Below are 14,565 nucleotides of genomic sequence, written 5' to 3' on the forward strand. Positions count from 1 at the left end.
TAAGGGCCACTATAGTCTTCCTTAGACATTCCAAGTGTAAATAGTTTTCTGTTGGAACTTTCACAAAAAACCTTTCTAAGCAGTTGTATCTCTTTGAGAGGGTTTCCTTACACGCTGCTGCTCGTGTCCCGAACCTCTTACAGCGCTCGGCACGCCATCTGCTGTTAATTTTAGCAACCACGGGGAATATTTTGTAAGATATGATGACTAGGGTTTGTTTGAAAGAGAAGAGCTTCCCTGGTATAACAACAATTACAGTTTTAAGGCAAATTAAATTTATAGGTTTTTTTTAATTATATTACTCGTGTTTAAGTTGTTTCATAAATAAAAAGAGGTTTGGAAAATCAGATATAGGCAAGTGGCATGTACGAAGGTACAGTCCCGGACAAAAGTTTCTGGACACTTTGTTTTTCAAATATTTTTAAGACTGCTTATAGTAGAAAGTCGAATGATACCTTTTTGGAAAGCTTATACGATTTTTTTGAGTTTTTGACGGTTTTGTACGATATTTCTTCGTAGTTTTTTCGGAATTTTAGGATATTGAAATCATATTTTATAGCTTTTTCAATATCCTAAAATTCCGAGAAAAAAAACTACGAAGAAACATCGTAAAACACCGGGACGTTGTGCGATTCCTCGCTGCCAACTAAAACTGACTTTAATATGAAATGAATTTCGATTAGGCTTAAAAAACTTGATTTTTGGTTTTTGGTTTTTCTTCAATATTTCCGGAACCACTTGTCCAATTTTGAAACCAAAACCGGTTATGGAAAGGGAACAATTCCGCGTGTTGATTGGTGTTAGTCACGTGCACGAATTTCTCAAATTTTTAATGGTTGAAAAGGCGATGTTTTAGTTTTTTAAGCCTTGGTCAAATATTTCTTCACATTGTAAAACATTAAAATAGCCGAATTATTCTCCGTTTTTTAACCTTTCCAAAAAGGTATAATTCGACTTTCTACTATAAGTAGTCTTAAATATATTTGAAAAACAAAGTGTCCAGAAACTTTTGTCCGGGACTGTACAATAGCTTTAACCTGTGGAGAGCGTCGTGTTTTTCTAAGCCGTAATATGTGAAAAAAAGTTACCTGGTTAAAAGGCAACACTTGTTGCATACCGTACAGGTGAAAAGTTTCCATTATTTAAACAAGCACTATATAAACACTAACTTGCAGGTCCTGGCTCTCCGGTTTATTACTTCTGGGCGATTTCCTTTGAAGATATTTTATTTAAGCGACTATTATATACGCATTTTCTCGAAAAATAAATAAATCGTTCGTAGGACTAGATGGCGCTATGGAATTGGGAAAAATGGAGGGTTTTCGTTTTAGAAAGGAGTTCGTGTGGAAGATAATATTAGTGGACCTGTAAGATAGATGTTCTCTTACGTTCTCAGTAGCATAAATATGCTGATTCCACTTACACAATGAAAAAGAGCGCTCTTCTCAATTTCAAAGTTTGGCAAACTAATTTTCAATATCTATACGTAATATTAGATATTTATTGAATGAGTCTAGGTGGGGGCGCTGCGGCGTCGAAGGTTTCTTACCACTCTTTATTTGTCGCCCTCGGTGTATTGTCTGCTATAGCCGAAATAGAGAAAAACAATATGGGAGTCGATGCTGCTTTGTGTTTCATAGTAATAAGAAAACCATTAAATGCAAAGAAAAATAAATATATTTTCACACGTTGTCGTCTTTATGACCTAGTTTTAGAAATTTGGTCGTCGGTGATTTGGTCCAATTCTAGAGTTTGCATTACAATTTAATATAATTAAATATAATATAAGATAATTTTTAAATGTAAATTAACCTATTATAAATATGAACCTTTTGTAGCTGTAGATTCCTCCATTCACTTCAATCTTAACCCTAAATTTATTAGCTTCTACTAACATAAATTCTGCCGGTACGCTACTTTTCAGTGTTTTACCCGCCACCGAAAGAGGGCGTAGTGATAGATTTCGATCGCGAATAGACAAAGGAGAACTGTAACTGTATACGTTCAAAGCGTGCGAAATAAAATATCGCGTTAGTTTAGATGAATTTAGACGCTTTGACGTGATCGATCAAAGAGAGTAAAGTGTTGAGTTTTTGCGTCGAGGAAAGAGCAAAACGTCACGCAGCGTGTCGGGCAGAGAAGGCTCTCTGCCATTCTTTTCATTCTTCTCCGTAATCCTTCTTTGCGAAGAAAATCTGCTTGGCTTCCAATTATATTAGGGACACGGAATCTATTCGCGCGAGGTTTCGTAGAAAGCGGTAAAGCAGACGAAAGACTCCTTTATATTTTCTTCCGGGGAATAGTCCGGAGACGCTCCGAACGGAGGGATTGACAGGGGTGCCGCGTCTTTCGCGTCGTATTCCTCTCACGCGCCTTTATCCGAGAGAAGAGAAGGGAAGCTGTTTCTCTATCTTTTATTATCAGGCGGATTGACTGCCTCCGTTCTTTCCAGGTATTTTAAATGCGCCCCTCGGAAGGCCAGTTTTTTTAAACAAGGTGAGACGAGACCTCCAACGAAATTGCTTCAAGCTCAAATAAAAATGTTCCCCTCCAAGTTTATCATAATAAATTGTACGCTTTTACTTCGGGACATGACTTGGATAAATATTTTCGTGTTTATATCCGTACTTTCTTAACCTTAATTCATTTTGCCGGCCTCAGTAACAACCAACCCGTATTCCGGGAACGTCAAACAGACATTGTCAGAAGAAGAAAAAAAATTCAGATTAAGTTTGTTTACGCGCGTCGTCTAATATTTAAATATGTCAATTCCTCAATTTTTATCTAAAGCAGAAACTGCTTTCTTCGACATTTTTCAATACATAATATTTTGTTAGCTATAGTCTCCGAGTGTTATAGCGTACCGGTCCCGTCATTTCAGGGAACTTTAATTAAAAGAGGGACATATAGAAGCGTCTAGAGATAAATTGAACCCGAGGCTTCCAATGAAATTAAATTTTATATTTAGATTTTGGATCCACGTACGCGACCACCAGGAAATTATTTAACCAAATTGAATTACAGCTCAGTGAATAAATAACTAATCAAATTAATATCACGCGGCATATCCCTTTAATCCGAACGATCTATAAACGGATAAAATTAAAATTAAATAATACACTGTGAAGCTCCCTAACAATATTAATTCTTTGACGTGTGGGAACAGTGTGTTCTACACGTAGTCTGTTCGAAAATATGATTTGATCAAATGTCCAGATCCAACTTAAATCAAGACAAATCCAGTTTCAATCCATTTCTGATCTAATGATATATATATATATATATATATATATATATATATATATATATATATACATGTTTTTGGAATCAAATTTGATGAAGGATTTTCGAAAGGGATAGGCAAAGGCTATATTTTGACATCGTTGCTATAGATAATAAGCAATATTCCCACACGTTTAATAATTTGACATCACACTTATCCCCACACCTATACCAATATCCCTACGTATCCCACATAATCAATTAGGATGGAAAATTACTCTTTCATTTATGCTTTTTCCCAAACCCTCAATATCCCCTTTGATTTATATCTGTTCGAAAATCAAATCCAAGTTCATGAAACCATTCATTTCTCCATCCGAAACCATATAGCCCAAATGGACCATGTTAATTTGCACAATTGAATTGGAACGCGGATAGGCTTTCACGTTATAGACGACGCCTGCAATTCTTAGACAAAAGTAAGCGTCATTCTATACTGAAGCCTAGTTAAGAAGGCGCAACGCGAACCTGGCTTTCGAGGGTTCGTGGTGCTCGCTCACTAAAACAGCTAGCAATTCCGAAGCATTCCAAGGCTCTAATGAGTCCTTAATTCGAAATATTGGAAATATATGATTGATTTTGCCTAGCGGCCGTTAATTCCATTCCGGAGATGCCAGTAAAAGGTGGCGTTAAGCTAGGTGCCCACTGGCTCTCGGTTTCGTATCCGTCCTGCCTTCCACGAGGCATTGTCTCCGTTACGAAGCAAAGGCTTGTAAAAGGTAGGACGGAGACGTTACGAAGAGCAGTGAGCGCCTAGCCTTACTACGCATTTTCGTAACGCGTAGAAATGGGACGACAGTCGAGCCGGGTGAAAGGCGGGATTGATACGTTCCTAAGACGCGGAGCAATTTCCCGGTTAAGCCCTTTCCCCAATGAGAGGATAAATAGAGCGTGTTCGAAGTATACAATCCCGTATTTTCGCTACTTAACTTTGTACGTTGCTCCAACAGGTTCGTTCAGTAAAGCTTACCGAGTGTGTTATTTCCGATATCTAATCTATCGTTAATTAAGCCACGGCCCTTCTTGTAATCCCGTTGGCGGATCTCTTCGGACCAAACGCTGTACATTCGCGTTTCTGGTTCCTTTTTTTCAATCATCTGTCTTTCCGTTTCTTTGCAGACCGCCTTATCCAAACAGTCTGTTTACAACATGGGAGGTGCTGTTGCAAGAGATCGAAGTTGATTCTCAGGTAAATATCAGAGATTTCTAGCGCAATACGGTTTAGTTTCCCATCATCCGTTTTTCCAGACGATACCATATAGCCAAGCCCGAGGAGATAAAAAAAGGTTAAGCCGGTAAGAATTCCAGGGGCCCGTGAAGCTTGGAGGGCCTGGTTTTGAACAAGCGAGGTACCCTCCTCATAGGTTTCTATAAGCAAATTGTCGTGAACAGCGAAATAAAAGACGCGAACTTTTCCGACATAAAAACCGGTAAACCTTTTTCCTCTTATTTCGAAACAGAACTGGCCGTTAATTTATTTTTACACGCGCAAAAATAACACCTTTTTTAACAGCAACCAAAAACTCACTTTCACGCGCGCGTGTGCTATATAAACATTTGAAAACGAATATAGGTAGATGTACTATACAAAATTACGATGTGTACAACCGAACATTCCGCCCGCCTTGAAATAACGAATTTCAAATGAGATAGTAAAAGTCCGAAAAGTTACATTTGCATACATAAATAACCCTTAGTAAACAGTTTGAATACAATTAAAATCAGTCTAGTGGTAACTGGCATAATTTAACTACGGGTCTTTTCAGTGATTTGTCAGAGGTTCTGACAGTTACGACGCGAACTTGATTGTCTTGTCCTGGATGAAGTTCAGTGATTCTTGCCATTCTCCACTTGGTTGGAGGTAAATCTTCATCTTTGAGCAAGACCAAGTCGCCGACTCGTAGATTCGGTTTTGGTGTAGTCCACTTTGGACGTTGTTGAAGGCGAGAGAGGAATTCATTTCGCCAACGGTTCCAAAAGTGCTGCAGTACTTGTTGGCCCAATTGCCAACGTGACAGGCGGTTGACGTTTTCAGAAGTGAGATCGGGTTCGGGTATTGCGGTGAGCGCATCTCCGATTAGGAAATGTCCAGGTGTCAACGCATTGAAGTCGTTTGGATCCGAGCTTAACGCCGTTAAAGGACGTGAATTTAAGCAAGCTTCGATTTGGCAAAGAAGCGTTTGCATTTCTTCAAAGTTTAGAACCATGGTGCCAAGAACTCGTTTCAGATGATACTTGACGGACTTCACCCCGGCTTCCCAGAGGCCTCCAAAATGTGGTGCTGCAGGCGGGTTGAAGTGCCAATTAATTCCTTCGTCTGCGAGCCATCGTGATACTTGATCGTTGTTGTTTGTAGAGACTATGAATTTGATGAATGTTTTCATCTCTCGATCGGCTCCTGTAAAGTTGGTTCCACAGTCGCTGTAAATGTCGGCGCATTTTCCTCGTCGAGCAACAAAGCGTTTCAATGCTGCCAGAAATGCTTCGGTGGTCATGTCACTGAAAAGTTCAAGATGAATTGATCTTGTGGTAAAGCAAGCGAAGACGGCAATGTATCCCTTAAACCTGAAGTGACTTCGTCCCTTCATTAGTTTAAGGGTAAATGGTCCTGCGTAGTCGACTCCACACTTCAAAAATGGCCGAGCAGGATTTACTCTCGCTGGTGGTAAATCGCCCATAAGTTGCTTTACAGTGACTGCCTGCTGTCGTACACATGAAACACATCTTCTGATATGGAAACGTATGGCATCACGAAGACCGACGATCCAATAACGTTTCTGTAAGACAGAAGTTAGTAGTTGAGCACCTCCGTGAAAATGTTTCTCGTGCTCGTGTTGTATTAGAAGTTCTGTTAATTTGCTCTGTCTCGGTAACAGTGCCGGATGCCTTTGTTCGTATGGTAAGTTGGAGTGGCAAAGTCTGCCACCAACTCTAAGAATCCCATCTTGATCGATGTACGGACGCATCGAAAGGATTTTACTTTTCCGTGGTAATTCCTTGTTTTGTTTAAGGCAAGCTATCTCTTCGTTAAAACTGTTGCTTTGGACGACCCGAATCCAATGGGATAGTGCCTTTTCGTTCTCTTCCTTCGATAAAGGTCCAGTAATCCTCAATTCTGTCGCATTTCGCGAATTGAAGACAAAACGTAGAATGTAGGCGGTGATATGAATGAGTTTTTTAAGCGCTGAAAATTTGGAAAGGAGCGTGAAATCCATTTGATGATGTGTTACTAAAGAAATACTTCATCTTTCCTCGGATAAACATTCATTTGGCTCTGAGAGTTCATGTAGTTCTTGCGTTGTTGCGGCGAAAATAAGGCACTGCGGTCCATGCCACCAGAGACCATGATTTCCCAGTTCGCTAGCGGATATTCCTCGAGAAGCGCAATCTGCAGGGTTGATATCTCCTGAAATGTGATGCCATTGCGCTCTCGGTAGTTTCTCGTGGATTTCTGACACTCGATTGGCTACGAACGTTTTCCAACGTTGCGGTGGAGCTTTCAACCAAGCTAGGACGATTGTTGAGTCCGACCAGCAATGAACATCAGCTATATCCAATCTCAATGACTCCCTGATCAGTTGAATCAGAGAAGCCAAAAGTAATGCACCAGATAATTCCAGTCTCGGAAGTGTGATTTGTTTGAGCGGAGCGACTCTTGTTTTCGCAGCGATCAGTTGTATTTTGATTTGTCCGTTGTTATTCACCGTCTTCAGGTATACGGCAGCTGCGTACGCTTTCTCCGATGCGTCACAAAATCCATGCAGGCTAATGTCTGTAGCATTAGCTTGCGAAATGTGCCGTTGAACCGTAATGTTTTCAATTTCTGGTAAATCGGTTCGAAACGACCTCCATTTAGCTTGAAGTGGTTGGGGAAGTTGCTCATCCCAATTCAATTTTAGCTGCCACATTTCCTGTAACATCAGTTTCGCTCGAACGGTTACTGGTGCCAACAGTCCCAGAGGATCGAATATCCTTGCTGTATCCGAAAGAATCGTACGTTTAGTGATTGAACTTCTTGACGCTGGAGAAGTAACCATAAACGAGAAATTATCAGCCGAAGGAGTCCAATATAGGCCGAGAGTCTTGACTGATTCGTCGTTCTCGATGCATAGTGGCTTTTGTAAATCCTTCATGTTGGCTGGTAGTGTATCCAATAATGCAGCTTCATTCGACGCCCATTTCCTTATTTCAAATCCTGCTTGAGATGTAGCTTGAATGATTTCTGACTGAAGTCTTAAAACGTTCTCAATCGTTTCGTCGCCTGTCATTAGATCGTCCATGTAGAAGTCATTTTGTAAAGCCGAAGATGCCAACGGAAGTGTCTCTTTCACGTCATGGCCGAGTTGCTTCAAGACTTTAGTTGCTAGGTATGGCGCTGATGCGGTTCCATATGTAACCGTTAGCAAACGGTATTCGAGCAAGGGTTCGTGTGAGTTGTTTCGCCAAACAATTCTTTGAAGATCGGAGTCGTCTGGATGTACTCTAATTTGACGAAACATTTTGGCAAGGTCTGCTTTCATTACAATGCGATGTTGACGAAAGCGAATAAGGAGGTTGACCAAATCATCTTGAAGTTTTGGCCCCACTAGCAGATGATCGTTTAGGGAAACTCCAGTTGTAGATTTGGCAGAGGCGTCGAACACCACACGAACTCTCGTGGTGGTACTGTCTTCTTTGAATACCGCATGATGAGGCACGTAGTAAGATGGATTGGTTTCGATTTTTATTTCATTCGAGGGAATGAGTTCCATATGTCCAAGGGCAATGTATTCCCCCATGAACTTGCGGTACTCCTCATAGAGATTCGGGTTAACACGTAGACGTCGTTCTAAGTGAGAGAATCGACGGATTGCCATTTGTTTAGAATCTCCAAGTTTTGGTGCATCGTTTATCTTTGGTAATCGTACAGTGAATCTTCCTGTAGAGTCACGTGTATGTGATTCTTCAAAGTTCTTTTCACATTGAATTTCTGTTGGAGATAGTATTCTTCGAGGCTGGATGTCTTCTAGCTCCCAAAGATGTTTCAAATCTGCTTCCAATGTACAATGGTGGACCTTTATTTTCGAACTTCTTCCGGACATCAGCAATGGACCGGAAACTGCCCATCCGAAAAGAGTATTAAAGGCACCTGGAAGACCTTCTTTCCCCTTGCAAATGCCATCTTGTAAGAGCTCTAGATACACGTCAGCACCTAGTAAAATATCCACTTGTCCAGGGCTATGAAAAGTTGGATCAGCAAGTGTTAAGCCTTTCAAGTGTAGACAATTTCCAGGATCGAACGGACTGTTAGGTAAATAATCCGTGACCTTTTTCAGGACGATTGCCTCGACGATGACCTCCGACGTGTTAATGATATTTGACTGAATATTCACCATGACACTGCCTTGAGAGGTGTTCATTCCGGTTGCTCCAATTCCGTCAACTGAGACGTTGAAACGTGTTCGCTTCAATCTTAGTTTCCTCGTGAATTGTTCCGTGATGAAACTGGCTTGAGAACCCGAGTCCAGAAGCGCTCGGGCTGGATAAAGTTGCTCGTCAAGTCCCTTGACTTGAACCATTGCGGTTGCCAAGATAACTTGGGTTGATCCAATTATTTCACGAGATGGACATGAAACTACACCGGAGGTTGCCTTCGTCTTCGTTAATTCCTTCTCTTGATGTAGAAGTGTGTTATGTCGTGCGTTGCATTTCCTACAATGACCAGATTTGCAGTCATTGCTTTGATGACCGGTTCGTAAGCAATTGAAACACATGGCACTCCTCTTGACCATGTTCCAACGCTCGTCCGAAAATGCATTCAGAAAATTGGTACATTTGTATACAGAGTGTGTTTCGTTGCAAAAGTGACACGTCTCACTCAGAGCACCATGATGAGCCTTTGTACTCGGTCTCTGATGTAATGGAGGCTTCGACTTGATTGCAGTAGTTGTAGGCGGAGCTGCTGCTAAGGCTCTGGCCCGTTGTTCAAGAAATGTAACGAGATCCTCGAAAGTTGGTCTTTCGGTCCCCCTCAGGGAAAGTTCCCATTGTCGGCGAGATTCTGAATCCAGTTTTTCCTTTACAAGATGAAGTAGTATGGAGTCCCAATGTTGTACTGGTTCTTTGAGAACCTTGAGCGCCCTTATGCATTCGGCGGTGGTATCGATGAGCGTTCGTAAAGCGGATGAAGATTCTTGGATGACGTTAGTTTGACTGAAGAGACGTTTTACGTGTGCATCGATGATTTCCCGGGTATTGTTGAACCGATTGTTTAAGATATCCCAAGCCTCCAGATAGTTAGCGTCAGTTACCGGAATAGATTGAACGAGGAGCGCTGCTTCGTTTCGTAATGATGACTTCAAATACTGAAACTTCTGAGCTCCGGTGAGCGATTCGTTGTTGTGTACGGTGCCCGTGAAGAGATCGTGAAATGGAAGCCAATCGACGTAACCACCGCTGAATGATGGAAGTTCCAGCTTCGGTAAACGTACATCACTAGCTGGTCTGACTTGTCTCACTGGAATGTTTGCTGCTCTTTCATTCGATTCAGTGACGAGTAGGATTGTCAGATCTTCGAGTCGAGCGATTAGGGGGTTGTATTCATCTTCGTGATCCGCGAAATCGTCGTCGTCGGGATCGATATTTGCAACTACGGCATCGTGAACCTCATCCAAGTCTTTCGAAAGTTTTTCCACCTTGTCTACATACAGCTTCAAGGCGACGTCAGATAGATTCGTTGCTGTTTGACCCACCGCATTTTCAATCCTGGTGATCTGTCCCTTGATAGCTGCTCTTCTCCTCACCAGAACATCCATGATGACTTATGTTGATTCGTTTACGATCGGGATATGATCGATGGTTTAAACGGTTTCCAACGGAGAATCCACGCTAATTTTCACTGTCTCTCACGGAAAGATAGCTGATTCGATGATTAGTTGAGGAACATAATCAAGTTGACGAATGTATCCGGCTCGACGGACCAAAAAATGTCGTGAACAGCGAAATAAAAGACGCGAACTTTTCCGACATAAAAACCGGTAAACCTTTTTCCTCTTATTTCAAAACAGAACTGGCCGTTAATTTATTTTTACACGCGCAAAAATAACACCTTTTTTAACAGCAACCAAAAACTCACTTTCACGCGCGCGTGCGCTATATAAACATTTGAAAACGAATATAGGTAGATGTACTATACAAAATTACGATGTGTACAACCGAACACAAATGTACAGTAATTACTAGTAATAACGGCTGTCTTGGGGCCTGAAATTATTGTTTAAACCCGGGCCCGCCCTCAGTGAATCCGCATACAGCTACCTTAGCCTATAATTTGGAGATCGTTTACTTATTTACCTAATTCATTTATAGTATTAAGGGGAGAATAGACGACATTCTAAATGAACGCTTTTGTTTTTATTAAAAAGGTTAGCTTCGGCTACGCTTCTGCTGGCAAAGGGGGAATTTAAAGGGTGGTTTGGGGGGTTCAAACCCCCGAATTGGATCAACAGGGGTGAAACACTTACACCTTTGCTATCGACCCTCCTACTATATACCTTATGAATTCATCCATATGCTTTATCAAAATACAAAAATAAACTAGTTAAATGTCAAAGAAAATAGTTTAGCTCCGAGTCATCTGCGGGAGAAAGCATTATACCACACAGGTCAAAGTCAACTATTACCAGTTACCGGGTTAAATAGCTTGGGAGGGTGGTAGCAATCCCTTAAACACGCGAACAAACAGCTCCCTACACTTCCTATTACCGTTAAACTCAGCAATTGTTTATGGAAGCAGTGGCGTAGCTGATGGTCCGCAGGGCCCACGGTGCGGGGGGCCCCGCTAACCATAAAAAAATTAAAAAGGGGGGCCTCATAGAGATTTTTGCGGGGGGGCCTCGAGCTTCGGGTGGGCCCCACTAACCATAAAAAAATTAAAAAGGGGGGCCTCATAGAGATTTTTGCGGGGGGGGGCCTCTGAGTTCCCAGCTATGCCACTGTATGGAAGGCGAGAGTGCTAACCACTTCGCAACCCATCTCAGATATTGGTTGGGGTTTGGAAGGTGACTTTGTAATTTTTTTTTATTCGGGATTGTAACGTGTGTTACAATTCAGTCCGATCGTTGGTGGATTGGTAGTCGTCCTCACACGGCCATCCACAAACTCTGCCTCCCAGACGCTTGGGATTATAGGAGTACGCCACTACTCCCGGCGTGAGAAAAGGCAGAATAACACCTTTAAGAGCATATTAGCCGTGGGAAGCAATCCGAAGCAGACGATTTTTTATCTTTTCCCGCCAAAATGACGTCACCTAAAGTGCAGGTTTTCCGGTATTTATATGGCCTGAAGACGCGAACGGCGATGAACAAAACTATCTCGTATAATAATAAAGTGGACAAACATAGTTGACACTTTATGCTCTTGAAAGTGTAACATAACGTCACCAGAGGGCCTTAATGTTAAATAAGCGGTAATTTAACGGCAGATGCTTCGATATAGACTATCGCCATCTACCGCGTAATGTCTTTCTCTTAATTTTTCTTTCCGGCCAATCAACAGTCAATTCGCCGTATTAGTCTAGCTCTTATTCTCGTCACACAGGCTGCCAAGATACTTTAAGGTGTAAGCGGATTTGGCGAGTATTCTCTCTCGAAAAATGAAAGTATCAAGGGTGTTAAGACCACCCCGTTACTTAATTCTAAGGCGCCGCCCATAATGAGGATTATAATTTAGGAGAGTCAGCACTCTTCCTTTGATCTAACCTCGGGACAAGGTACAGGCCCGCAAAGTATCGACTTAAAGTAAGCCGCCAAATAATGCTGATAGAAGCATTTTTTCCCCTTTCCTTTCAATAACTAAGGCTTGTATATTTGATCCTTTATATTTCTTGCGGTGGCATTACGTTTTACGGGATACTTTTCAAAAAATCTCCCGATTCTATCTGGAAAATAAATAATTCGTAATATTAAAATCGTTTTAACCGCTTTCTGCGTCATACGTTTACATTTCGAAATTGAAAATAAAATCTTTTGTTTATAATACAATCCTATTATCCTATACATTGTATAGGCGGATAAAGCAGGATGAAATAAGCTATTTTCTTCCTGCGAGAAATTATTCAGCGTCTCTCATTCTCTGGCGTGTATTATATTCGTTCCGTAATCCTGTTTTTCAAGTTTGCGAGGCCTTAGGCCTGTTTGGAGAAATGTAAAATGCGAAGCCCTGTTGCTGAATTTCTGAATAAATAATACAGCGCTTCTGGAATCATTTCGAAATAATATTATAGCAGTGTATTCTAATTTATCCATGAACATTTAATTAGATTTTCCAAATATATAGTAATAATTAAGAAAATTGGTGATTTAATAATCATGTTTACAAATAAATCAAATTAATAATTTAGTATAAAGTGATATTTATTAATTATTCTAACTGATAATTTAGTATTTGTGAAATATACTATTTACTCAAACTCTGATTTTAGTATTTATTAAATTTATTATTTATTTAAACTGATTTAATAATTAATCAAATTACTTCATTGAGTAATTACCAAAATACTAATTAAGCAAATTTATAATTATGTAATTACCAAAATACTAATTAAGCAAATTTATAATTATGTAATTTACAAATAAGGAAATTTATAATTATGTAATTTAAAAATAAGGAAATTCATAATTATGTAATTTACAAATAAGCAAATTTATAATTATGTAATTTACAAATAAGCAAATTTATAATTATGTAATTTACAAATAAGCAAATTTATAATTATGTAATTTACAAATAAGCAAATTTATAATTATGTAATTTACAAATAAGCAAATTTATAATTATGTAATTTACAAATAAGCAAATTTATAATTATGTAATTTACAAATAAGCAAATTTATAATTATGTAATTTACAAATAAGGAAATTTATAATTAAAGTATTTACAAATAAGGAAATTTATAATTAAGTTATTTACAAATAAGCAAATTTATAATTATGTTAGTTACAAATAAGCAAATTTATAATTATGTTAGTTACAAATAAGCAAATTTATAATTATGTTAGTTACAAATAAGCAAATTTATAATTATGTTAGTTACAAATAAGCAAATTTATAATTATGTTAGTTACAAATAAGCAAATTTAAAATTATGTAATAAATATAAATAAATTACCAATAAGTTAACTAAATAAGCAAATTTGTAATATATACAAATAAATTACCAATACGTTAACTAAATAAGCAAATTTGTAATATATACAAATAAATTACCAAAACGTTAACTAAATTAGCAAATTTGTAATATATACAAATAAATTACCAATAAGTTAACTAAATAAGCAAATTTGTAATATATACAAATAAATTACCAATAAGTTAACTAAATAAGCGAATTTATAATTACGTAATTTATACAAAGAAATTATAAGCAAATTATTAATTAACTGATTTAGTTAATGCTATTTTTTCATTTTTAAGTAAATCACTAATTTATATTTTTTTTCAAAAAATAATTCTTTCAGATGACTAATTTATTCATTTTAAAAAACTAAATTACTGCTATTTTTAATAAGAATTTTAATAAATTACTAAATTAATTTTAGTGATTTTAATAATTTAGTATATTATAAAGTTTAAAAAATATAAATTTTAATAAATTATAACATTTTTATAATACCAATTTTCTGTTAATTCATTTAGAAATTTTTAATATTAATTTATTTATTATGATATCTTGAAAAATACGTATTTTAGTATTTTTGTAAATAATTGTTCCAATTGCAGCGTGAAAATTTGAGGGCCTGAATTTGCGTATAACAAATTGAAAAAGATTCGTCCAACAACAGCTGAGCTTCCAAAAAAACCTGATGCAATAGATAACCTTTGTAGACCATTTAAAAAAAATTATTTCAATATTGATTCCTTAAAATTCCAAACCAAAATTTCGAAAAGCCTATTTTTTTCTGCAAAATTTAATAGTTTTGAAATGAAAGATGGAATTCTTTCTCTCTTCAAATGCAACTGGTGAAAGAGATAAGGGGGTGCGTATGCCGATAAGGGGGCCCCTGCGGGCGGGTGAAACGGGGGTGAAACGGGCCCCTGTAGTGGCCCCCATTTTGCGTACATTTTCGGCGGGTCAAAAGGTTAGGTCAATAGGTTAGATGATTTACGATGTTATACCACCTCATAAAACCTAGGTGGTAACCCCCCATTGTGGGTCAATAGGTTATCTGCCCCTATTCGACAGGAGGTGTGGACAACGATGTTATGCAAACAGCTATAAACCGTTAAATAGGGTGAAAAGTGTT

At 38.6% G+C, this 14,565-nt stretch overlaps 1 protein-coding gene across 6 annotated transcripts in view; it reads left to right on the top strand.

Moving 5' to 3' along the window:
* Stacl (SH3 and cysteine-rich domain-containing protein) overlaps positions 1–14,565 on the top strand; it is a 152,043-nt gene that overhangs the window by 87,759 nt on the left and 49,719 nt on the right. For all 6 annotated transcript variants that reach the window (XM_090180018.1, XM_090180019.1, XM_090180020.1 and 3 more), the window contains exon 3: positions 4,402–4,471. In XM_090180018.1, coding sequence (XP_090036144.1) covers positions 4,402–4,471 — 70 coding nt within the window. The remainder of the gene's footprint in view (positions 1–4,401; positions 4,472–14,565) is intronic.

Source organism: Leiobunum rupestre, chromosome 6, assembly GCF_980474605.1.
Source record: "Leiobunum rupestre chromosome 6, qqLeiRupe1.1.hap1, whole genome shotgun sequence".
Classification (NCBI taxonomy): Eukaryota; Metazoa; Arthropoda; class Arachnida; order Opiliones; family Sclerosomatidae; genus Leiobunum; species Leiobunum rupestre.